Source organism: Alosa alosa, chromosome 12 (assembly GCF_017589495.1).
Source record: "Alosa alosa isolate M-15738 ecotype Scorff River chromosome 12, AALO_Geno_1.1, whole genome shotgun sequence".
NCBI classification, from domain to species: Eukaryota; Metazoa; Chordata; class Actinopteri; order Clupeiformes; family Clupeidae; genus Alosa; species Alosa alosa.
Window position 1 is genome coordinate 6,126,711 of NC_063200.1, and position 25,244 is coordinate 6,151,954.

The 25,244-nt window shown below is 46.5% G+C and overlaps 1 protein-coding gene across 1 annotated transcript; it reads right to left on the reverse strand.

Moving 5' to 3' along the window:
* Positions 1-14,290: 14,290 nt before the first annotated feature.
* Positions 14,291-25,154, reverse strand: lmo4a (LIM domain only 4a). The gene is given in 6 exon segments (XM_048259731.1): positions 14,291-15,457; positions 15,846-16,004; positions 16,665-16,761; positions 19,573-19,718; positions 19,720-19,819; positions 24,799-25,154. Coding segments are annotated over 5 exon segments (504 nt in total). The 5' UTR covers positions 19,813-19,819; positions 24,799-25,154; the 3' UTR covers positions 14,291-15,448.
* Between the last annotated feature and the right edge of the window lie 90 nt (positions 25,155-25,244).

The window sequence follows — 25,244 nt, forward strand, 5'->3', positions numbered from 1 at the left end:
AAAGAAAATATTACTGAGGAGAACCTCTTCCCACACACACACACACACACACACACACTGACTTTCTCACTCATCAAGTCATACACACAACCTTCAATCCCTCCCCATGCTCTCCAGGCTGTTCTCCCTCTTCCTCTCCCTCTCTTGTGCACACTTTCTATCTCTCTCCCTTCTGCCAGACCACGCAGTGGTGCTGACCCTCTAATCCAGTCCCAGAACATACAACACGTTTCCAGGAACACCATTAGTGATGTGTGGTCCGCCTGGCCATTGAGCCACTATTTTACTGCAATAGGTGAAATATGTTCCTTTTCTCAGCGTGATAGAAAACACACACCGTTTTCTTCCCTCAGTGTGTAAAGCAAACTCTCTAACTGTTGAAGCTTCAAATCTGCGCCGATCTTGTGACCGACTCATTCAGTTAGCCGTTAACCAAGCTCTAAAACAGGAAGGCGATTTGAATAGACTCCACATTTGTTCAGCCCCCCTCAAAGTCGTACTCGTTACAGTGTCCTGTGACAACTCATGCAAAGGCATGTGGACAGGAGGGGGTTAACCCCCCCTGCAGCCCTGCCCCCTCCCCCCTGCTGCCTGTGTGAGCTGCAAATGAAACCAGATGGACTCATTTATAGCCAATTAGCTCCAGCGCCGTAAGTGGAGCCTCACCTACACAATTTTACTTTTTTTTCTCCCTTTTATTGAAACCTCCCAGCAGCTACAACGCTGCATCTCAATACGAGGGGGGGGGGCTCTACACCCTACACAGAAATACACACACACCTCACTTTTCAGGTTCTAACACCCTACATGCACACACACACACATGCACACACCATTCTATATGCCCACCTCTCCACCCCCTTCTCAGGTTGCTGTGCACCAGATGAGATGATACTGAGATGCGGGTGCAGGTTTTTTCTGCATATTTTCTTGACTGTGGCAAATCGTATTGTCTCCCAATTTTATTGTTTCAAACTGCCTTCATTTGTGGCCAGCCCCTTGTTAAGGTTTGTGTGTATGTGAGCTCTCCTCAGGGTAGCTCAGAGCGAGTCTGGCCCTTATGTTGAGGATTATGGTCTGGTTAGATCTAAGCCAAATGTTTGATTGGTGAGTGCAATGAAGATATGGCTGCCGGGGGTGTGTGAGTGTGTGTGCTGCTCTGGTGCTTCTCCTGGGAGATTAAGATAAAGTGGTAAAATATGGCCTTTTGTGCCTGTCTTGTATGGCTGGAAGATTTTTGCCAGTGCTCCATTGTGCAGGCCAGAAAGGCATTTCATACTCACTTGAAATGCTTAGGGTGAGCTGCTGATATAGTGTAGCACAGTACATTTCAAAACAAGGCAATGCACAGAGACCTGAATGTGTCTTTAGAACTGTTTCCAGTGAGCTTCAAATATAGCTTGCATCACAGCTAAAACTGGCAACCATCCAATCAGGAGATGAAACTGCTCAAAGCCAGAAATCAGAAATCCTCTACATATGTGTAATAAACGGCACATGCAGTATATATCATATAGTGTAAATGTTTCGGGGAATGTTATGGCTGAGGTCCAGAGTAGTTATTCTATAACTCATCCTGAATTAAGTGCTGGCACATTAATCTTATCAGTAACAAATATCAGGCGGGACAGGTTTGTTTAAGTGGAGCCAGCTCTTGCCTCTACATCAGGTGGATGCCAAGGGCTTGGACAGAACCATGTGCTGTTTTCCCAGCTCGGGCTTTGGCCTTTCGCTGGCCTGCCCACCTGCAGTAGCTAAAGCGATTCCAATTGACCGTTCGGGACAGGGCCATATTTCAACACATCTCACATCAACTTTACGCCTGCGCCGGCTGAGCAAATGGGAAATGGGTTTGTCTGGGAGTGGGGAACACGTGTTGTGGATCCAGTGGGGACGCTCATTTGGAATTCCTGGGAGGAAGCGCTCCTATAAAGGTCCCTCTGTTTTATCTCCGCCGTTGGGAAGGGGCCAGGTGTCTGCACAAATGCATGTATGGGACAAGGCATGTGGAGAGAGAGAGAGAGAGGGAGAGCGAGGAATGGAAAGAGTGAGAGAGGTGTGTGGGAGGGACAGAGTTGACCCTTACCATGTGGTTTAGAGAGAGAGACAGAGAGAGAGAGAGAGAGAGAGAGAGAGAGAGAGCATGATGCTGGAATGCTGCAGGAAATTCAAGGATTATATGTGAAGCGTATGGCGCTGAGCTGATGGGGAGTGTGTGTGGTCTCAGCAGATGGGTCATTCAGTCACACAACACTGGACATGGCTATCACATCACAGGAGCTGGAGGATGCAAAAACGGCTTTGTCTGTTTCCAAAAGTGAAATTAAAACCTGTGCTGTATACAGGTGTTGCATTGAGATAGTATGAGATAGAATTCTCTTACATATTATGAATAAATATTATGAATTATCTAATATTGGAATTTAATTCAGGTTTATGGTAGGTTACAGTTGATGGGCATGTCCACCTAACACTTTTGGGCTTAAGAAAAACTCTTCAAGGTGGCCCAAGCACTTACATTATGAATTAATAGTTGGTAAATGTGTTCAATCATTAGAAAAGAGTCTTAATTTCTGGTGGACTTCCCAGGAAAATTTACTTTTTTACATTGACATGCCTTCACATATTCGCCCTTGCGTGTTCCACTTGTGACATCAGACAAGTTCAGGCTGGTCATTCCATTCTTCATGTTTAATTTTTCACTCTCATGGTAACCAGAGCCACATGTGCGCGCTGATCTCCATCTCACATGTTCCACTTCAGCGTTTACCCTGCTCCCCCTGGTTGACCGGCTCCAAAACACTGTCACTATACACAGCGCACAGACATGCTGGTGCAATTAGAAAAGCTGCACTGTTCAGTGTCTATGAAGATGACGAACACAAAAACACTCCGGCGTAATGGTAAAACTTCAATGTTTCACAGAGAGGATATGAACTTTTACCCGAAAAAAGAAAGTGCTTTTTTCTCTTTCTTTTTTTTTTTTGAAGTCTGTAAGGACCTTTGGGAATAGTGCAACGAGACTTTCGGTCCGTACTTACAATGTGTTTGCATTCGTGCTGAGGAGCACCTCATTAAAGACATGTGCTCTTTATGGAGGCTGAGTTTGCGCTGGTTCAGTGGGTCGATAATGACCACACGGTTTATTTTGGGTGCTTCTCATTCGGCACACCGCTAATTGTCCCTGCAATGCTAATCAGTTCCGCCAATCCTACCCTGGGCTACAAAGCCAGACCAACTCTCCCGTTACCGATCTGAAAAAGAGCCACAACAGAGAGCAAGAGGGCAGAGGGGGAGAGAGAGACTGCCTGGGAACAGAAAGCTGATGTAGTCTGGTTAGGAACATTAAACCCCTGGAGAATTTTATTCAAGGGGGAAAATATAACTCAAATTCTAATTTGTTCAAAATAAAATGTAAACACATTTTTTGTGACTACTCGCAAGATATTTTTGGATATTTTTGAATCATTTTGGATATTTTGAAAAAGCACATCAAGTTCTCATCGTGAAGAGGCCTATGACTGCTAGGGTGTTGCTTGAGTATAGATGTCAATGAGCTGTATTTTTTTTATTATTATGTACGTGCTTTCCCATTGGGATAATTTAAGTGGGAACCAAAAACCAGGGATGTTTTACATGTAAATGGGGCTCAGTAACTTCATCTGTTTACCCATTTATGTTTCCCTGGGGGCCTATGAAGCTTGCAGTGCTTCTGAGCAATCTCTCTTCCGTGGACTTCTTTCTACAATACATTACACTTCCATTAGATTAGCTCTCACAGCTTTGAGTGATTTATCTCCGAAGTTGCTTGTGAGCCATATGATGCCCCTAGTTTGTCTTCTGCACCCAGTTAGCTCACTTTCACAGATATATTCTCAGCTATGGTTGTCCTGACACACTGAGAAGATGTCAGCATTGTAAATAAACCATCCTAGGTGGTAGGAAACAGTTTGTCCTGCTGTCTCAGCTTTGATTTTTTTATTTTTCTTGCATCCCTTGTGATATGGGAGAGAAAAAGCACTCAGCTGCTATGAAGTGGAAGTCTACTGTCTGCATAATGACAGCTTGAGGTGAAATGTCGCAGACTAAACAGAAAGCAGACAGATAAAAACGGACTCGGGAGGTGGACAAGGCCAAAAATGACTGCTGGTCAGATATGCTGCTATCTCTCTTCCAGACTCTGGATTCCCAGGCCACTTCTGGGCATTCTGGGGGATGGCCACATAAAAAGGACAGTGCAGAGTCCCAAAGAGCAAGCAATGGAAAGAGCTCTGGACGAAGAGATTAACCAACAGTATAGCTGGAGCATCACTCTTTTGGTGTGCAGGTTCTTGAGCTAATTTAAGAACTTTGAGATAAACATGCTGGACCAAATATGGAAAACCTCTCCAGTGTTTCCTCCAACCACTCCAGCCATTCAAACTAGCCTCCTAAACCCAAACCCTAACCCTGAGCATAGTCGGAGTGCAAACTAGCCTCCTAAACCCAAACCCTAACCCTAAGCCTGAGCCGGAGTGCAAACTAGCCTCCTAAACCCAAACCCCCTGAGCATAGGCTGAGTGTAAACTAGCCTCCTAAACCCAAACCCTAACCCTGAGCATAGGCTGAGTGCAAACTAGCCTCCTAAACCCAAACCCTAACCCTGAGCCGGAGTGCACATGCAGCAGCTGTAGATCTTTTGTTACACTTCATGTTGTTCATATAGTCATTGTTATGCATTCTTTGCCGTTGGCTTGTTCATGCTGTCAGGCTTTTGGCATTTATGCACACACACACTGGGTGGGGTTGCGAGCGCTGGAAGAATGCGATGATGTGTCTCGAGGTTGTTGACGGAGGAAGCTGAGGGGGTGTTCGCGTGTCAGCTTCAGCAGCCGTAAATTTAATGAGTCCTGACTGCAGGTCATTACTCTGGCACATTCACTTAGCCGGGGTGCAAGAGAATGTGCTTTTTTGGTGCCTCCTGGTAAAAGCATAGTTGGCCACGCCACTGGGTATTTATGGGAGATGCAGAGGACACCACAGCTATGGGAAACAGAAGTGGATTTGATTCTGAGTATCTCAAATATTGTTTCTCTAAATATCCTGAATCTAGTTGCTGGTTCTTCCAATTGCTTGTCATCTGTATTGTAAGTAGCATCATGACTTCACTGATCCCTCCCAACGTGAACCTTTGTGAGGGGAAACCAAGTTCAAGTCTTCATTATTCCATGGAGAACTGCTGTTTTAAGAAACGTGAGGTATGTGGAGAAAGACTCTGATTGGCCTTGCACATATCCCATGTTTTTTTTGGCTGCTCTTGTGCTTCACAAAACAGGCTAATCACACTCATTAGCTCCTGCAGTGTCTGCTTGCACAAGACTGCTGCTACTGGGGCTATTCCTAAACGTTGGTGCAGAAGTACTGAGAGAGTGGATTTTGTTTTTGGTACACTCCACATCGCTAGGCTCCAGCCCAGACCTGGCAGAGGTGACCAGCCCCTCTCCCTGCCAACAGAGGGCACCAGCAGGGTGGAGCAAGTGGGCGAGCGGGCGGCAGCAGGGGTGGATGGCACGGAGGGGTGCGGCCTGAGTCAACAAATGACTGTAACACTATTCTCAGCTCAGCCTGCTCATTAAAACATTCCCCAAACTGCCCACAGCCCCCATAAAGTCCCCTCTTTATTTTTAGGTGTCTAATTAGGGCCGTTGGCCCAGGCTCTCTGTGTCTACTTTAAAGGGCAATTAGTGATATTGTGTCTGTACTGGCTCCCTGTTACAGGAGGCTTGGGAAGACTTGCAGGCTCACAGGGGTGTATAAGGTTGCGAGAGAGAGAGAGAGAGAGAGAGAGAGAGAGAGAGACTGTCGGCACTTCGGGGCTCCTGGAGGCTGGTAGCAAAAAACACAAACGCCATCCATCTTGGAGCCTGGTAACAAAACACAAGCCATCCCCCCGGGAAGGTCTAGGCAGGGAAGGACAGGGTATATGACAAGGAGCTCAGTGTTTCCTTTTTGTAGGCATGTCTTTGCATTTCACTTGACTGAAGTCCAAGCTGATGAGCTGAGGTTTATCACTAGGAAACTTGCTAGAGGCCCTGTGGAAGGGTTGAATCAAACTGTTATGATGAAGACGGCGTTGGAATTTGGTGTGTTCCTCTTTTCACTCACCATTACCAGGAGTGCCAATAAAGGTGGAGGGCACTGTCGATAGATAGATAGATAGAGAGAGAGAGAGAGAGAGAGAGAGAGAGAGAGAGAGAGAGAGAGAGAGATTGTGTGGGGATTTTGTGTCTTTGCGTTTGTGTGTCAGAATGTACATTTGTGTTTGCGTGAGATAGAAAAGTATGCAAGTGTGAGTGTGTGTGCATGTGCGTGTGCACGTGTGCATGTGAATGAAATATAAATGGGAACAACCAGATAAAGCAATGCTGACAGCAGATTTTCTCTACAGACTCTCCAAGCTAATCATTGAGGGAATGGATGCTGACCTGAGCTGCCCTTTCCATTCATACGATCTCATTAGCTGTCCTAATTATTCTAATTAGAGTGTGACATAACTTAAAGGAAAGACTGATCATTAAATCCTAGAATCCCAAGGAGGGGAGTCATGTTGTTTTTTAACCACCAAGTGAGCTACTTTAAATGTATTTATTTTTTTAAACCAAGGATAAAAATCCCAGGAATTTCCTTTGAATTCCCACAGGGGTGTCTGCAGCAGCAAACATTACAATACTACCCCCCAGCCCCCAACAACACACACACAAATACACACAAATCACACACACACACAACCATCACTTAATGCCACTGCACTGGCATGGATAGGAAACTCTCGCCAACAGGTTACAGTACCAACCTGAAATCAGAGACACTCGATAAGAAGATGGATGAAGATTTGTTTTTGCCTTGAGCCGAACAGAGGGCGTCTGTTCATAGTGGCCTTACTGTAATACAGGAGGGAGTAACCAGCAGGGAGGAAGGAGGGAGGGAAAAGAGAGAGAGAGAGAGAGAGAGAACGAGGAAGAGGAAAGCGCAAGCAGGGAGTTTGAACACGGGGGTAGCTGCTCAATCTAATGGAGTTGGAAGTGTTCTTAATTACACATATGGCCACAGACCGTGTGAGTGTGAGGCGTTCGCATGGCTGACAGAGGGAGGGAGAGAGCTACAGAGAGAGAGAGACAGAGAGAGAGAGTTAGAAGGAGAGAGGGAGTGTGAAAGAGAGAGAGAGAGAGAGAGAGAGAGAGAGAGAGAGAGAGAAGGAGAGAGAGTGAGAGAGCGAGCTGCTTCAGAAGAGAACTGGGCTGCATGTTGAGGGCCCCGTGCTGCAAATTGCATCTGTTCCTAATTAGGGGGTGCTAATGAAGGCCCATGTTCCTCCTGGTCCCACAGCGAGCAGGGCTGGCTCACAGCCTTCATCACAGAGGGAGAGATAGATAGCGAGAGAAGGAGAGAGAGAGGATCAGAAAAAGAGAGAGATCATTTTTCTTCCTTTTTTTAGTAATCCTCTGAACATCCTCTACATCTGATCACCAAAATGAAAGAGCACGATTTGAGTGAAATGGACTAACAGTATCATTCAGAAGACTCTCAAAGCCCTGATACAGTGTACTGCACATGTTATCAGCACATTGAGCACAGCGTGTTCCCTGAAGATCAAGCTCATGACCTTGGTATTGCTAAAACCAGTTGAGCAACATGGAGGAAAAGATCTTAATCTATGTGGAAGTAATAAAGGTGCCGTGGCACTGCAAACACAAACACAGAGAGACAGAGAGAAGCCTCCCGACCCCCTTTAAAATAAACATGCCCTCATGGCCCCCATTCAACTTTTACTCCATGTCACAGGATCTCATTTACCATGGTTGCCACAGGGTCTTGCTCTACTACTCGCTCTGTGTGTGTGTGTGTGTGTGTGTGTGTTTGAGAGAGTGGGAGACAAGAGTTAGTGTGTATGAGAGGATAAAAAAAGAAAGAGAAAGTGTGTATGTATGGGTGGCTGTGTGTATGTGTGTGTGTGTGTGTGTGTGTGTGTGTGTGTGTTGTTTGTGAGAGAGAGAGAAACAGAAGAAAGAAAGGAAGAGAGAGCAAGAGTAAGTGTGTGTGTGTGTGTGTGTGTGTGTGGTCTACCATGTGTGGAAGCAGCAGGTGTAATTAGCAGGGATTTCTCAGATAACGAGTTTTTGCCTGGTGCAGTGGGAGGCCCGGTGGGGTCAGGCTGCGCTGGACATTCCCACACCCCGCCGATCAGGCAGGTGGCCTTGGCTCCCCGCACGCCACCACACCTCCAGCGGCTCCGCGCAGGACGCAAATAACACCACTGTCCCAAAGACTCCGCGGTGGCACGCATGGTTAACTTTTAAAAGTTTGTGGCCAGTCGCATGGCCACTTTTATTAGGTGTAAGTGTAGTTCATCCCCCACTCACGGCCCTCGAACCCGCCACCTAGACACACACCGGCATGGGAGTCAAACGCTCTAACCACTGAGCTAAAAGCCCAGGCTTCCAACTCAGCAGTTAGAAGCGTTCTTAAGGTTAGGGCTGTGAGGATTTACACGGGCAACTAGCACGCTAGCTCAGTTCGCCTCCGTTACATAAGGACCACCAACATGACAGCGCAAATGGAAAACAGTCATGGTCTGCCACTGGTCACACCATAACATTTGGCATGCTTAGCAACGGACATGTGGTGACAGGCAAAAGATGGCGCTAAAGTTCAATTCAGTTCGGAAGCTAAATGTAATCTGAAAATGGCTGTTGTTCCCTTCTAAAACCTTTTCACACATAGGGCTTCCGCAACAACTACTCTAAGTAGGCTACATACAAGAGGATAAAAGTGTTCAAGATTACATGGGACCAGGCAGCCCTCTGTGGGCATGTGAGTGTGTGAGACAGGGAGTGGGAGCTCAAGAGGGTGTCTGCTAGCTAGCAAGCAGGAACGTGTGAGACAGTGACTGAGCGAGCGGACTGAGTGCCAGTGGCATCCCTTGGCACAGGCGGTGGCATCCCATCCCCATAGCAGAGTGAGGGCATTCATCCCCCCATACCTACATAGAACCCCCCACACACACACACACACCACTCCCGCCAAACAAAAGGAGCAGCTTGCAGCTTGTGTACCCCCATACACACACACACACACCCCTACCCCCAATTACTGACGATGACTCGTGTAAACAGAGCCCCCCTCCCCTCGCAGGCTCAGCTGCCACTGGCCTTTGATCAGGCCGGCCCTCATTAGTACTCTTATCTGCCTTAATTAGCTTCTGGGGTCAGGGCCGCTCAGCTGACCTGGGACGGGACGTGCTGCTCCGCCGCCGCGGCCCCCCGACTCCCTCGGCCGCTCTGATCTCGTCCACGCCGCGACAGGACAAGGTCACGCAAGCACAGTCACACCGCCACTCGCTCAGCTGACCCACTAAACCAGCGCTCAGGGACTCAGAGGTATGGAGAGAAAGGAGAGAGAGATGTGTGTGTGTGTGTGTGTGTGTGTGTGTGTGTTGTTTGTGTATGTGTGTGAGAGAGAGTGAAAGTGTGTGTGTCTGAGTGTATTTTGGTGTGTGGCACTGACATCTACAAAAGGATCACAAAAGGTGACTCTTACTCACAAAGGTGATCACACACAAATGTGTTTCATACATCTCATGTGTTATAACAAAACAGTGATTATGTTATATTTGCTCTACTTCATTATTAGATACTCTATGAACTTCTATTCCACACTGATTGAATGACCTCTTGTCAAGGCATGGAGGTGGTGGACACATTAGGGCCCCAGGACATGGTAGCGGTCAATGTTTGACAGCGAACGCTGTGTCAAGTGCCTTGCTTTCCTTTCAGGCCAACAAAGTCAGCCGAGTGTCCTTTAAACGAGGACACACCGCACTCGGCATTACACTGGAGGAATACGAGTGCATCTGAAACTAAGCAATTAATTCCAAGCACGGCTCCCGTGGTTCAGCACAACACACTTGCGCCGGGGTAATGGCAGGCTAACTCACACAATTAATGAGGGGGATTAGGTTTAGAAAGAGGCCCCAGATGCTAGCCTGGAAGCACCGAAAAACACACAATGTGAAATACCACCATGGCAATCTTCTTGAACATGGTAAGATGGGGGGTTGTGCCTTCATCTACTGATAGTGGGTACGACTAAGATGGTCTGTGATTTGAGTCCCCTGAGGATAGGATAAATGTTGGCAGTTTTGTAAACAATTGACAGGAGACCAGATAGAGTCATATTCACTCCAGTTAATACACAAATATGCATAATACGTTATAATAACATTATATATGCACTATTAGAATTTCACAATTTGCATATCAGTGAAAGTAACTGAGGAGGACTAGCCTGCAAGTCTATCTAATGATATATTGCCAGTAACTCCTAAAGAAAACCGGGTTAAGAGTGTTGTGTGCATCTGTCACCTTTCTGGATTCTAGAGTAAACTCTGCCTATCAACAGTGTATCAATAATAATCTGTTTCAGTAACAGCAGACGCGTCACGTAAAAAAACACACACACAAAAGTGTTTTTGCAGTGTGAGTGTGTGTGTATGGAGTTATTTGGGAAGTGCAGGTGGGAGGTGGAGTGTAAAATCAAGCGAGGACCCTCGATGTTGCTAATTCATTTACAGATTTAATTAGATGGATGGAGCCCCCTCGCAGTTATTAAAACAGGGGGAGAAATGTTGCCAGCACCACAGCACTTTTTAATTACGGCTCCAGATCCCCGCTTGCTGACGTCTGGGGAACCGGTTAATTAAAATCCTCATTATTTTACTTTTAATTAGTTCCCCCCTCTTTTGTTTCCTCTCGCCATATGGCCATGTTTCGTGGTCAAATCAACTTAATTGAGCTAATTAAGCTGATCAGTTTAATTATTCAAAGCGCTCTGATTGGATGGAATTGCCACCCTCCCCCGCCACCCCACCCCTCTGTCTTTTTTGATCTCTACCCATAAGGCTCAGCGTGTAATGTCTCTTTCCTGATTTCACTGGCGGCAATGTCTCTTATCGCTGGACTACATGTATCTCCTGAAATAAATACCCCTAGACGATCCATCAACGATTTTAGTTTTAATAATACAAGCAACTGCATCTGATATTAATACGGGGCTTTTTGATTGACCCCGTTTAAATGGACTGGGCCTTGGCAAGTATGTGAACTCCCTGACATGACTCCTGGCTGGTAGTGCGGTCTGCGCTGGGCTGTGCTGCTCGGCACTGCCCCGTTGCTGGATGAGTGATGCCCTTAGCTGTGGTCATTAAGGCTCGTAAAGGGTCAGGCTCCTTGCGGCTTTGCTAATGAGTCACACTAATGAGGGCTTACTCATCCTCGAGTTTTGCCAAAAAAACACCTCACACCTTCCTCCCCTCTCCTCTCTCCACACCTTCCTCCCCTCTCCTCTCTCCACACCTTCCTCTCCCTCTCATGCAGCCTATCCTGCTTTTCATATTCCACATCTCTCATCACAATAGTTGGCTGTGGAGAAAAAATGTATATAAAAAAACCCGTTATATGCTAACAACAGTTGTGACCTTGAATCTTCTCATGGGTGGCTGGATTGTGGATTGTTCTCTCTCCCCCCCCCCCCTCTCTCTCCACCCCCTCTGCAGTGAGTTGTTTGGCACCGCCACCCTGCTCTATCCATGCAAGAGCCAAACAGCTGTGGAGTTTTAAAGAGCTGGCGGCTGGAAAATTAAAAGAGAGAGGGGGAGAGAGTGAGAGAGAGAGAATAGAGAGAGAACGAAATGAAGGGGGAGGCTGGCCAGCACTCTGACACTGACAGCCTGTAGCGCTCAGACGAATATCGCGACCTTGGGGCCAAGACCCCATCGGTGGATACTGGCAAAAGCCAAAGTGCGCTACTAGAGCCTGCCCAGTGTCATCTCAACCAGAACTGTCTTTGTTGCCTCTACTGCAGACTCTACTGCAGATATCGTGGGGCAGATCTTCATAAACTGCTTCACTCCACTTTCTTGTCAAGCATTATGATATGACACAGCTGACTGAGCACATTAAAAGTCCCTGTTTATACACTTACAAAGAAAGGGTTCTTTGACCACCATGGCCTTTTAAACTGTAGAAGCCAAAGCTGCAATAAGGTTGGTGTCCCAAAGGGTGTTTACCAAAGGGCCTTTCATTAGGGAGGTGTAGGCTAAACCTTTATGGGTTCCAACCAAGGGTGGTTAGAGGAGACATTCTTACTTTCTCACTATATGCGCTGCAATGGTGTGTCAAGAACAACGTCATGTCTCTAATCCCATGGTGCGCCTCAGTATGTTTGTGTGTGTGTGTGTGAGTGTGTGTTTGTGTGTGTGTGTCTGTTTGTGTATGTGTGTGTGTGTGTGTGCGTGTGTACGTGTATATGTGTGTGTGTGTGTGCGTGTGTGAGTGTGTTTGTGTGTGTGTGTCTGTTTGTGTATGTGTGTGTGGTGTGTGTGTATGTTTGTGTGTGTGTATGTGTGTATGCGTGTATGTTTGTGTGTGTGTGAGTGAGTGGGGGTTATTTTGGAGCCTATGAGTCTTCAGATGGCTTACTGAGCTGCGCGAGGCTGCCCTCAGGCCTCTCACAGTCGAGGGGTGATGCCATCTGGGGGTGCGCTGATGGGCCCGCTGTCATCTGGTAAAAATATCGCTGCATTTTATCCCCTGTATCTATTTCTTCCCCTCATGCTCCTTGCTTCACACAATGAGGTGAAAAAACAATGCAATTACACCAATTTGCATGTGTTAATTTGATTAAGTAGTGAAGTGGGTGGAAGGCGGGGGGGTTGGTAAAATCATACCGACAGAAGAGGGTGCAGAGAATTAAGAGCACCTGAAACGTTTTCTGTGCTCACACAAAGCTGGCAAAGCCACACAGCTCAGCTATGAGATTCGCTAATTGGGTTTTGAATATGTCGAGCTAATTAGTTATACACAGTTGAGGCTTGATTGGCTTGAATGCAAAAGGAAAGTTGAGCTACCCTGGGATTTAGAGAGCCAACCCCCTGCACTTATCAAGATATGGATATAATTGCAATTAGGGGCATTTGCATACGTTAATGAATTTGTCTGATTTTTTTTCCTTGTGCAATCACTGGATTGGAATAAATAATCACTCCCATATCAGGACACCCATGAGCCATGCAGGAGCCCCTAAAACCCTGCCGTGGATGACATGAGATCTATTTAAAATGAACCAGACCACATTTACACGCAGAGTTGATCCGTCAGATAGGACAAGGCAATGAGCAATCCAGTAAACACCGCTTTCAAATGAAGATATGGTTGTAAAGAAATATGGAGGAGTATTTAGATACTCCTCTACCTTTAGATTTTACTGAGTGGTGAATCCTTGCTGGGTCCTTGATGAATGTTTGACCTCTTATCTTCACTGATAATAAAGAGCCCTCAGGATAACAATGATGGATTGTTATAGTAATAAAACTGTTTTGAAGTGATTTTTTATTGATGAATACAGTTCATTAGCTAGTTGAGGACTAGCATGCTTGATGATCCAAAGCAAAATCGAGTTTTAAACAATCTTGTTTGTTTAATTGACTGATTTATGGGGGAAAGTGGGTCTTAAAGTGTCAGCTATTTGAAAACCTGAATAATGTGAATCTGAATACACACAGACAAGTCTTGTCATCGCTTAATCAATTACCTAGATGTGTTAGCGTAGCACCACCCCAAAAAAACCAAGAAAACCAAAAAATACAAAAACAAAAAAAGTGGTGGTTGTTGTAAAACTTGATTGGCAAAAAAAAAGCATGTTGTGAAGGTAGCTTTTAAAAAAAGGATTTCATTAGCTAATTAAATAAACACAGGTCTTAAATGGTCTAATGCCAAAAATCTATTAAAACGCCAGCAATTACAGCACACAGACAGGCGTTCTCTCTCTCAGGAGACCTGAGAAAGCCCTGTCGAGGTGCGCTGATGAGGGGTTTAGAAACGGGCCAGACCCCCTTCATTTTGCAGGGGACCGCACAGTAAACAACTTGCGCACGGCACTGCGGCGGCTGGAGAAAGCTGGCCCTCCCTTTTTAATTAGCCTGGGCTCCAGATTAGGCCACGTCGGAGGGGCCGAGTGAGCGGTCCTGCTAGGCCGGCCTCCCCCCCCCCCCTCCTGCCCCGTGCTTTAATTGCTTTCCTTAATGGCTGGGGCTCAAGGGTTTGAATTCCATTCCTGAGGGTAATTGGCCATGCTTTTCAGAGCCAGAATCTGCCCTACCTCTTCAGCGCAAAGGCTATTTGTCACACACTGCTGCTATACACACACACACACACACACACACTGCACTTATCAACTTAATCAAAGCCAAGACTAATTGTCAGATATACTGATATTTTATTACAAATACCACAGGAGAGATGATTATAGTAATTTAATAATAAGTACTTTTTTCCTTTATAGACATTTGATATAGAATGTACTCCTGCCTGTAGAACTGAGCACGCACAATGACAAGTGTTTTGCCATAGAACACAAGGAACAATATTACATAACTATGTACAGTCTCTCTCTCGTCCCAAACCCCCTGCTGCATTTGATCAGTCTGAATCAGTGTGATCTTCAACTTACTTACACGTCAGAAACAAAAAAGCTTCTCTAATGCAAATGAACCTATTTGCACTTAAAGCAAAACTGCACAAGAGGTTGAAATTATGCACTCTTCAAACGATTCAGTTTTTTGGGGACGAGTACCCTCATAAGAACTCTCAACATATATAAAAGTTTAAACGGCAACATCTAGGTGAAAGGCCAAAACAATCTTGGAATTCAAAATGGCACATGTGCATATTTTGAAAACAACAATCTAGGCATGTAAAATGCTTTTCAACAATTAGGCAGAGCAGAGGACCACCTTCACGGGAACAAACAGGAAACTCTTCCCCTTGCACATCTTCTGAGTCATCTCATCTGCGCTGGGCGAAAAAAACACCATCGCCAGCATCAACACATTAACCAAACGGTCATAACTCAGACCACCTCTTACGCCCAAACTCTGCACACCACCACGCTGCAGTCTGTGTGTGTTCCCACGGTTCTCCACTGGGTCGGCTCTCTGGCGAGGCAGAGTCCAGCCCAGACAGCGTAGAGGCCCCGTCACATGGACGCCGCACATTTCCCACGGAGCCTCGGCATTAAACCAGTCACTCTCAGTGTCACCAACTGTCACCGTGGGCCGACATCCACTTCTAAGTCATCACAGTCTGTCTGACGTCAACATCAGTGTTTTCCTCATCGTCTGGAGTCATCAAAGCTTCTGTCGGGTTGAGTCCTTTGAACGCGATGGAGCTGAAGATGGCTTCTGCCATGGAGTCAGGGAGAAGCTGTGGGATTGGGAGTGGCGTTGGAAGAAGCAGCGTAGGAGAAAGAGAGGGAGAGAGAGAGAGAGGAGGAGGAGAGAGAAAGAGAGAGGGATGGAGGGATGAAGAAGAAAGGCTGAGGAAAAGGCACATGGCACTTTTCTGTTCTGTTTGCCTCAGCACACCTGCATGGAAGAGAATGGTAGATAGACATTGAGTCACAAAAAGAAAATGTTTTAAAGTTCAAATTAAGATACATTTTGAATATAAATGATCAAAACTATTTGGATCCATTTGCATTCTCTAAGGACAATGGTGTATACGATAATTATTAAGAGAATCTTAACAAGGGTGTGACGTAATCTAAAGGTCAAAGACAACAAATGCGGCTCACAAATCCTAATCTAATTTCAATGTTGACGTAGAGTTGTAACCTTATGGGTCAGACATGAAAGTGTGCTAAGAAGTGCTAACACAAAAGGAGGCCCGTCCACTTCTGGACTGCCCTCTCTCTCCCCTCTCTGAGAGGGGCTGCGTTGCAATTCTAGATGGCGTGCTGCACCATCTCCTCACCTTCTGGTCTGGAAGGAGGGTGTTGCTCTGCAGAGGGCCCAGGTGTGAGCTGAGCAGAGCTCCACCTGGCCGATCGTGCTCACAGAAGATGGTGCCGTTGACGTAGTGGAAGCGGTCGCCCGGCACCAGGCGGTTCCTGCAGGTGGCACAGGTGAAGCACTGTGGGCCAGAAAGAAAGAGAGATGGAAAATAGATTGGAAGGGAGGGATGATAAGGAAATGATAGACAGATAGTGAAAGAAAGAGAGAGATACTGTAATGACACACAGGAAGAGGAACACCCTGGCTTCCTCGTGGCCAATTTCCTCCTGATCTTTTGATCCCTTGTCGGTAATGAATGCATTTAAATGAGGCCTGTGATGAGGACTAAATAATCCTCTCCAGCGCTCTCTCGTCTGCTCACTTCCTTGTGTTGACAAAGCTGGGTATACAGAAATCTATGATAATTGAGGATTAACGAAGGCGATCCTCTGCGTGCTAAAATTAGACCATTAGTCTGCCTATGGTGTCCGATAATTGATCATCACCCAGATATTCTGTAGAGCAAATAAGCCTTGTATGATTAGCGATTATCTGCCTATGGTGTCAGATAATTGATCATCACCATATATTCTGTTGGGCAAATAAGTCTTGTATGATTAACGATTATCTATTCACGGTGTCGAAAGAAGCATAGAAACCCCCTGCCTGCCTGTAGCCAAAATAATATGTACCAAGGAGACTGGTCCTTTATCTTAACTCTGACTTCATCCTATACTCGGGTGTTTTTCCTCATAATGCACGTGGACTACTAGGGATGGATGTGTTTGCTGCCCCTCACCTTGAGGTGGTACACGTTCCCTTGTGCCCTCATGACCATCTCGCTGGCAGGGATGGACTGGCCGCATGCACTGCATGCCCCACTGTGACCGAAGAGCCTGGGGATGGCCGAGAAGGCACACGTCAGATAATGCGGCTGTCTCGACGCTAATGCAATTTCACCACAGATCTGTCACCGTGACATCTGGCAGCCATTGATTAGGACACAATGTCAACCAATTTTAACAATGAGAACACAACAAGCTCAAATTATTATACTGGCAACTACAAAATAAAATACTAAAATCCACAATCAGCACATATCTCCTTGTTTACTTTGGCAGCGTCTGACATTTTGAGATGGATGCACGAACAAACAAAGAATAAACAACCAAACAATTAAGACAACAAAGTTATGTTAAAGTTATGTGTCCCCAATCAAGGTTAAAGGGGTGTGTGTGTGTGTGCGTGTGTGTGTGTGTGTGGGGGGGGGCAGGTTGCTTAGTATGGTGGCTGGATGCTCATCAGCGCACAAGGTTACTGCTGGGCCTCCTGTGCCGAGCTCTGCAGTCCCCCAGCCCTTAGGGTGCTGCTGATAACATAATGTGAGGTGGCAGAGTAATTGGTGGCGGTGGAGGGGGGCGAGGGGGTGTGCGGCAGGGCTGGAGGGGGTTACTGGGAACCTCTGATCCAGTCTGGGCTCCTAATTAGGGGCTCTTGACGAGCCCACTGCCAGGGTGTCGTTAAAGGCAATTTTGGGAGAATGCTAAAATGAGTTCAAGCCCCCTCTTTGATGACCCAAAAAACATCTACACCCTCCTTTACGTACACACGCTCTCTCTCTCTCTATCCCTCTCCCACATACATATGTACACAGTCCCACATTCTGTCGGAACACCTGGTGTACTAACAGTTAACCCCACCGCAGATATGTTTCAATGGAGGGCCGCTTCCTCTCTGGTTGCAAAGGCTTTATTGTGACACCCACCAGACTGGTTTGGCTGCTACCTCCTCCTTGCCTTATTCTCTTCCTCTCTCTCTCTCTCTTTCTTTCCCTCCCTCCTTCCTTCCTCCCCCCATTCTCTCTCCCCTATCACTATCCCGGCTCTGACTGCACACAGTAATGAATTTTTGATCTTAATCCAAACAGTAATTTAATAAGAGACGCCAGAGAGGAACCCTGTTCTCCCTAATTAATGTGCTCTCCTTTTATCAGACTTCAGGCTCTGTGATGCGCCATTTGGCTATGAAGCTTTGCCCTTTTGATTAACTATGTTTTATATACACACACATATACATATACATACGTGTTTGTGTATACTATAAAGTGCACATACAGTATGTAATTGCAAGGTGTACACACCAAAAGACACACACACACACACACACACACACACACACACACACACACACACACTTATACATATAACCCTATGATGTTTACGTATGCAAAGTATGTTGATGTTTTCTTTTCTAATTACATAGTAAAGATAACCTTATGTGCCAAGAACTTTTCCTGTTCAAGTAGAAATGACTCCTAATCCCTTCTTTCAATTAAACCTGATCTGTTGGGCTCTATTTTTACTGATAATTAAAACAGATCTAACTTGTGTGCTGCCATGTCTACTGAATATGGCCTTGGGAAACGCTCTCTCTACATGGGCTAACCTGCAGCCAGAAAGGGCTGAAGCGGGGGATCTTTGCTGCGGCACTCACATTCTGATGGGTGCGGCAGCGGCTTTAGTAACAACACAATCCTGCTTAAACATGAAGATCAAATTTGAGCTGAATTAGTTGAATTTACATGAACCAGATTTTCCAGACAGTGGCCACACCTGTTTAGACTTTTTATGTCATTTAAGTGATGGTTTTAAAAACATATATGTAACCTAAGTCTTCGGCTAAATGTCAGTACCATCAATTGCCATCAATCAAAGGTCTATTAATTTTGTTTTAAAGAGAAACAAAAAAACTAATTTAGGTTCTAATGTTTCCTGCTATAATTTCAATAATACTCGTGTGGACTCTGAAGCGTTTCACTAGTCCAGTGTGTTAGGTCATGTCTGTTGTAGCAAGCTCTTTGTTTATTTCCCGTCATATTTATGTCTTCATTTCTTGTTTATTATGACTGGGAGACCTACAAAGGGCCCCGTGTTCCGTGGTTATTGCCAGGGCTCGGAGTGCTCGCCGCACTCTTGAGTTGCGTGATTTCCAGACCCTTTCGGAGATGGACTCTCCTGTTTGCTCTGGACGGGTGACTGAGCCCCTGGCACTGCCGGCGCATGCACAGGCACAATCCTGGCCTGTGTGAGTGTGCCAGCCTCTCAGACACACCCGCTGCCAGGGCCAGACTTGGCATGGGTGACCAGAGCGGAACCAGCACTCTATGGACGCCAACGCACACACAAACACACACACACACACACACACACACACACACACAGCCTCCAGCAGATCTCTATGATTAGAGCCGCAGGTCTCTGATCTGCAGTGGTCTGATCTATTTCTTGCACCCTCAGATGCTAGAGGAAATGTGCGAAGCAGCATGTGTGTGTGTGTGTGTGTGTGCGTGCGCGTTTGGTGAGGAATCAATCACAGCAATAGCAGATGATGCTGAGTAAAAATCAGGCCTTTTCTGAATTCGAATTCAATTAATCAGATCAACATTGACAGCTACCATGTCAATCATTTTCCGTCTTACTATGTAATTGGTAGTTACCAATAAGGGGTAACTACACTGTGCTAAAATCGTTCCCTAAAATCAACCCAATACAAAGTGGTCCATTTGTGATCCACAAACACATTTTAACCACAAGCATTTGGAGATCAGTCCTGAATTGTCTGCATCAGTCGTAACTGACATCCCTTCGCCCCCATCTCCAGCCCCATCCCTGCCACTCTGGCCCCATCTCTCCCCCTGGCCCGTGTACCTGATGTAATCATTCCGGCAGAGGATCATGCCTCCTTTGCTGTAGCAGGTGGTGCCGATTTCCCCCAGCTGGGCCTGGCAGCAGGAGCACTTGAGGCAGCGCGTGTGCCAGTAGCGCTCCATGGAGAAGAGCAGGAAGCGGTCGCATGAGCAAGCGGCCAAGAGCCCCTTACCCGAAAGGCTGGCGCTGAGCCACCCCTCCGCACGACACGGACGAGGACTCCACCCGGCTGTTCACCATCGCAGACCTGAAGAGGGGGGGATGAAGAGGAGGGGAGAGGGGAAGAGAGAGAGAGAGAGAGAGAGAGAGATGAAAAGCAGCACGAGTGACATGACATGACCAGAACATGGCAGGAAACACTGCTAGCCTGTCAACCCAGAGAGAAGGACGGTGCAACGCAATTCAGCTCTGCGACTTGGCAGCGGGTTCAACCCAGAGCCTCGCGTGTCCTAATAAGAGCCACACAGATGTCCTCCGCACCCTCTTCTGATGTGATTTTCTGAGGGCTGGACGGCTTAGCCCAGCCTCAGCTGTGACCCCCCCCCGCTCTCATCTCTGATTAACGCGACCGATCGAGGCATCAGCGCAGGGCACGTCCAGCCCAGTTTGGCCTGCGAGTCGCCTTGGTAAATACATCCGACCGACAGGAAATGGGTCCCTGTTTCCTCCCTGTGAGTCCTGGCACGGCACACCACCCAGAGAGCCTGGATGAGCCCAGAAGGAAAGAGACGGCTCTTAAATGAGACGAGGGATATATAAAGGAAGCCTGTTTTTTGGGCCTCCACCAGAAAACAAAATGTGTGCCCTCGGGCGGCCCCGGCCATCTTTGAGGTCTCGGCCCTTTGACGACTGCGGCGGTCGGACAACAGGCCACCTCATCCCGCTGTGCTGCGGCTGGGGTGGGTCAGGTCAGCGGGAGGTTAGGGATAGTTTAGAAAGTGGTTGATTCTTGTGGGGAGATGTGGGGTGGTTAGGGGGAGGTTTCAAGGGAAGTCTTATGCAAGTCAACCCGTCCCCAAAGTATGGCTTAATACATTTACCCTGAACGTTCACAGATGTTTCAGAATGATAGCCATAGATAGTCATTAAAATGCAATGCCTTAATCCAGACAGAGGGCCATATATTTAGTCAAGTGAAGAGATAAAGTACTAAAACAAAACCACCAAGATCTTGCAGGAATCAGCAACTTACATGATTGACACTAAATTCCATATAAGACTCATGCTTTAGGCAATATTATAAGAAACAGATCACCGACGTTGTTCAATAAAAATAAACCTTCCATCCATCATCATATTATCAAGCCATATCCCTGACAATTCCCTCCATTTTTCCAAAGCAGATTTAAATTGATTTCATGCACAGCTGGAGATGATATAGTTTTGGAATTGCCCTAACTCAAAACATAACAGGGCGAAACTCTGCAGCATGGCAGCTCCACGGTCCACCAGGGGTGGGTCGCGGCTCACATAGTAATCGCCAATAACTCGACAAATAAAAAACAAAGCTGATAGTTCTCAAAATTAACTGAAGCCTTCAGATTGGATCGTCAGTGCGTCCGGTTTGAGCCAAAGCATGTTGTGTCCCTCCGCACAGGTCCACAGGCCCATAACGTGGCAGCTCCCTCCCCCAGCAGGCGTCATGTGCATTAAAGAGAGCTGTGTGACAGGGGCCAGGCCTGGAGCCTAGCGAGCCCAGCGAGCCCTACTTCCCCCTGGCTGGGGGTCGCACTCGGGAATGAGAAGACCTGGTCCTCGCAGCCTGAAGAGCCTTCCAGCCCCAGAAATGCACAACTGCTGCTGACAAAGAACACATACACACACACGTGTACACACACACATAAATGCACACACGCAGACATACTGACACACACACACATGCACAGAAATATATATACTGTACACACACATTTACACCCACGCAGACATACGATACACATATATGCTAAGATATACACACACACACACACACACACACATACACATTTTATAGAGGCACACTCTCTCACTCATAGACACACACACACTTATAAGTACAAGCTTACATACACACACACACACACAGACACAATTTTGGTGTTCATTTTGATCGAAGCAAACAGATACCCCGGGTTCATCTGTGCACAGAACATCTGTCGCGGTGATTGATGAATACAGTATTTTCCAAATTAGTCTTTCTCAACGTCGCTCAAAAACCACCAGGCCAAGTCTCCTCCATGGAACTGAACATTCCGAAACCAGGCCAAGCCCATGGAAAAGAAACAGGGAAAGTGAGGCTATGCAGAGAAACCTGAAATAAGACGAAAAAGCAAGGTATTGTGCAGAGGGAGGAGAACTTGGCCTGGCTCGCGTCGGACGTGGACGGCCGATGCTAATCATGCACGTTATCGCACGTTACTTCCTCTCTCTCTCTCTGTTCTGTCACAGGAGTCGACGTGCAACAGACAGAAGATGCCGGGGCAGGTCAAAGGTCACCCCTGAGCCGCTCTGATTGGAGGGGTCGAGTGGAGGTCAGCTGAGGTTGCTGCAGTCACAGGAAAGCAGCATGACCAGCTCCTGGTGGGCAGGGGGGTTAGGGGGGCAGCTTCCGAGACCCGAAGATTTCTTCTGTGTGCACTTAAGATACCAGCTGGCAACACGCTTTCCCACGCCCAGGGAAGAAAAATCTCCCACATGGGTCTCGGGCAGCACTGTCCGCAAACGCAAAAATGTGGACATGGCCGGACTGAGTAAAAAACTGGCACGACAACAGTCGCCCTGCCTTGCACAAAGTGCACCAGTCAAGCAACGCTGTAACCTAAGATGAGCTGACGTGATAGCAAGTGGCCGCTAAACGAATGCAATAACAACTGCCTAATGTGGGACAGACCTTGAATGTGGAGAATAGCCATCCATCAACACTGAGCAATAACATAACCATAACCCTTGGAGCGGACTCCCTCCACACGCAGTTTGTTTTCTATGATACGAGCCAGATTCCTCTGGCTGTTAAGTGCTTGTGCGAAACTTACTCACTTACCTCCAAACATCAGCACCTCCACCCCTCTTACTGCTGGGGAAATGTAACAATTTCTGTTTCACAAGGAAAGGATGACAGGAAGGGAGGAATGTCATATTTCAGCTCGCCTTTGGAGCACAAGCTGAGGCTCACTGAAAACAATGTGGCGCAGAACTGGAACAGCAAACTCTTTGACATGTTTCGAGTGACAACACAACCACTTTGAAGCCCGTGAAGAGAAGTTTGCCTGGAATTTTGGCATCTTACTGGTCTAACCAGCTTAATAGCCTTCAGATCGGCAGTTACAATGTCATTACCAATGAAAAGGTTGTGTTAGTGAGCAATGGGTGGGGGTGGGTTGCAATACTCCTGCATTTCCAGTATTGTGCAACAACCCAGGCTCTATGGGCATACTTACTTACTCCAGTGGTGGAGCAAATGGCAGCCTTTACACTCAAGGCAGGCAAATACACATAACCAGGCTCTGCAGCCTGCCCTGTGCACCGTGGAAGTGTCAAACAGCAACACCTCTCTCTTAACACTGCGCTGCACTTTCACTTCACACCTGCGACGCCACGCTCAAGGAGACGCCAAATTACTTCACTCACGCTAATCTCATAAAAATGCAAATCCCACTTTTTAATCATCTTTTCTTTTTTTTCTTTTTTTTTTGCAGCAGACCTGATAGCGAGAAACAATAGTGCCGAATGGGACCCTGAGGGAATCTCACCCACTTTCTGAGGCATCACAGAAAAAAGGGAGGGAAGAACAATGACATTATCCACTGCACAACTTAGGTAAGCTTATCCCCATTTCAAAGCAGTCTGGCCACCACCTTTATAAAAAGGATCATGAGAGCCAAACTCCCTCTTATCACTTTCTAACAGCCTTTCTTTGCATGACTTCATGCTTTTTTGAATTGCTGCAATTTTGTTGTGCCCAAACCCCATTAAAACAAGTGTAGAGTTCAGCTTTCACAAGAATGTGTTGCAAAATGCAAGACGCCTGTGTGTGTATGAGGGAGAGAGAGGCAGGCGCATGCAGTTGCATTTGCAAGTCAAGGAGCAGTTGGATAACACTCTCTACATGACTTCAAAAAAGCAGGGCCTCCTCCTTTGACATGAAAACATGTGAAGTCCGGTTTGGGATGATTAGGGGTTGGTGCACATTGGTTGGTGCACATTTCAAAACAATTACATCCAGAACAATAGGCAAAGAGGATGAGGGGTGGTGGTTCCACTCTGCTAACAGGCTGATTGATGAAATAAAGACCAAAACCAGAAGCTAATGAGGAGAAACACAACACCACAAGCCTGTCCACAAACAGACTGATTGATTGGGCACGGTGTCAGGTTGGTGGTGCTAATGATGGTTTAACCCTAAGGTACAAATCACATTTCATCAAAGTTTACTCCTAAATGAAGGGTCTTGTGTGGTCACAGCTGATTTAGTGTTAACAATGTTAGAGGAATACATTGCCTTATTAGCTGCATGATTCAGTGCAAGCATGTAAGATTTACAGAAGGCAGCTGAGAGCTAGGGAAGTCTTCTCACATTATTTAAGTACAAGAAGGCTACTTTTCAAGTGCAACTTCCACCAAATCCATAGACAAAAGTTCTAGAGACTTGGCTAATAATGTGTCAAAATCTGAGGACCCATGTCCCCTATTTTGAATAAACAAATAACCCTAAGCGCAGAAGCCAGTGGAAGTAGTTCGTAATTAAAATAAATAAGCATGACTGCACCGTTAACAGCCACTATAAATAGTAGCAACGCCAGTGAGCAATGACCAAACCCGGTTGGCACCAAGGCAGATTAGCAATATATCCTTCTCTTTTAATAATGCGCTCAGGGGCCATAACTACACGCATCGCAGTTTCATTAAAACGGGTCTCCTTTTAATTAACACTCCGGCGTACAACTCCCTATTGTGTAGATTCTTCCCTGCAGCAGAGAAGCGATAAGCAAAACGAACTTTCCTCCTTTAAACGGCGAAGTAAAAAGAGAGTTTAATTTATACTGAATATTAAAAAGCCCAGGGATTCCGATAACTAACAAGGTGTGGAAGTTAGAGGATGTGGACCTGCCGTTACATGCCGCGTGTTGAAACGTTGTCCCGGTAGGCTATTACTATATCAGGTTTGCTCAGGTTTAGTAATTTGCAATCAAGGTTGACATTTGATTGTCAGGAAATAAGCATTAATGCAGTGTGCTCTGTGGCACTCACCTTGGAGGGAGTTTCTTCTCTGAAGTTACTGATGTGTGGGAAGGACGGCTGAACGCGCGCGCACGTGTATGAAGGATCCCTTCTTGTAAACTGCCTTTCCTCTAGCCAAAAAAAGCACACAACTTTTAAAAGTTCTTCAATAATCCCACAGTGAAAGGGCGATATCGGGTACCGCAATTAGAGTGACTTTTCTCTCTCTGTAAATAAGGACAATTCCGACATCTTTTTCCGCCAAGACTGTAATGCGACCAGTTTTAATGAACACAGTAAAGACACTACTACTACTACTGATCGATATACTTAATCTATATTATGCCTATCGTAGTATCACTGTTGGTGGTCTTCTCGCCGCAAACGCAGACTGTCTGATGATCCTTCCTTCCAGAGAACATGATTTAAGTCACTCCTCTCGTGACGTCGGAGAGGTGCTGCCCCCCCAGCCACTT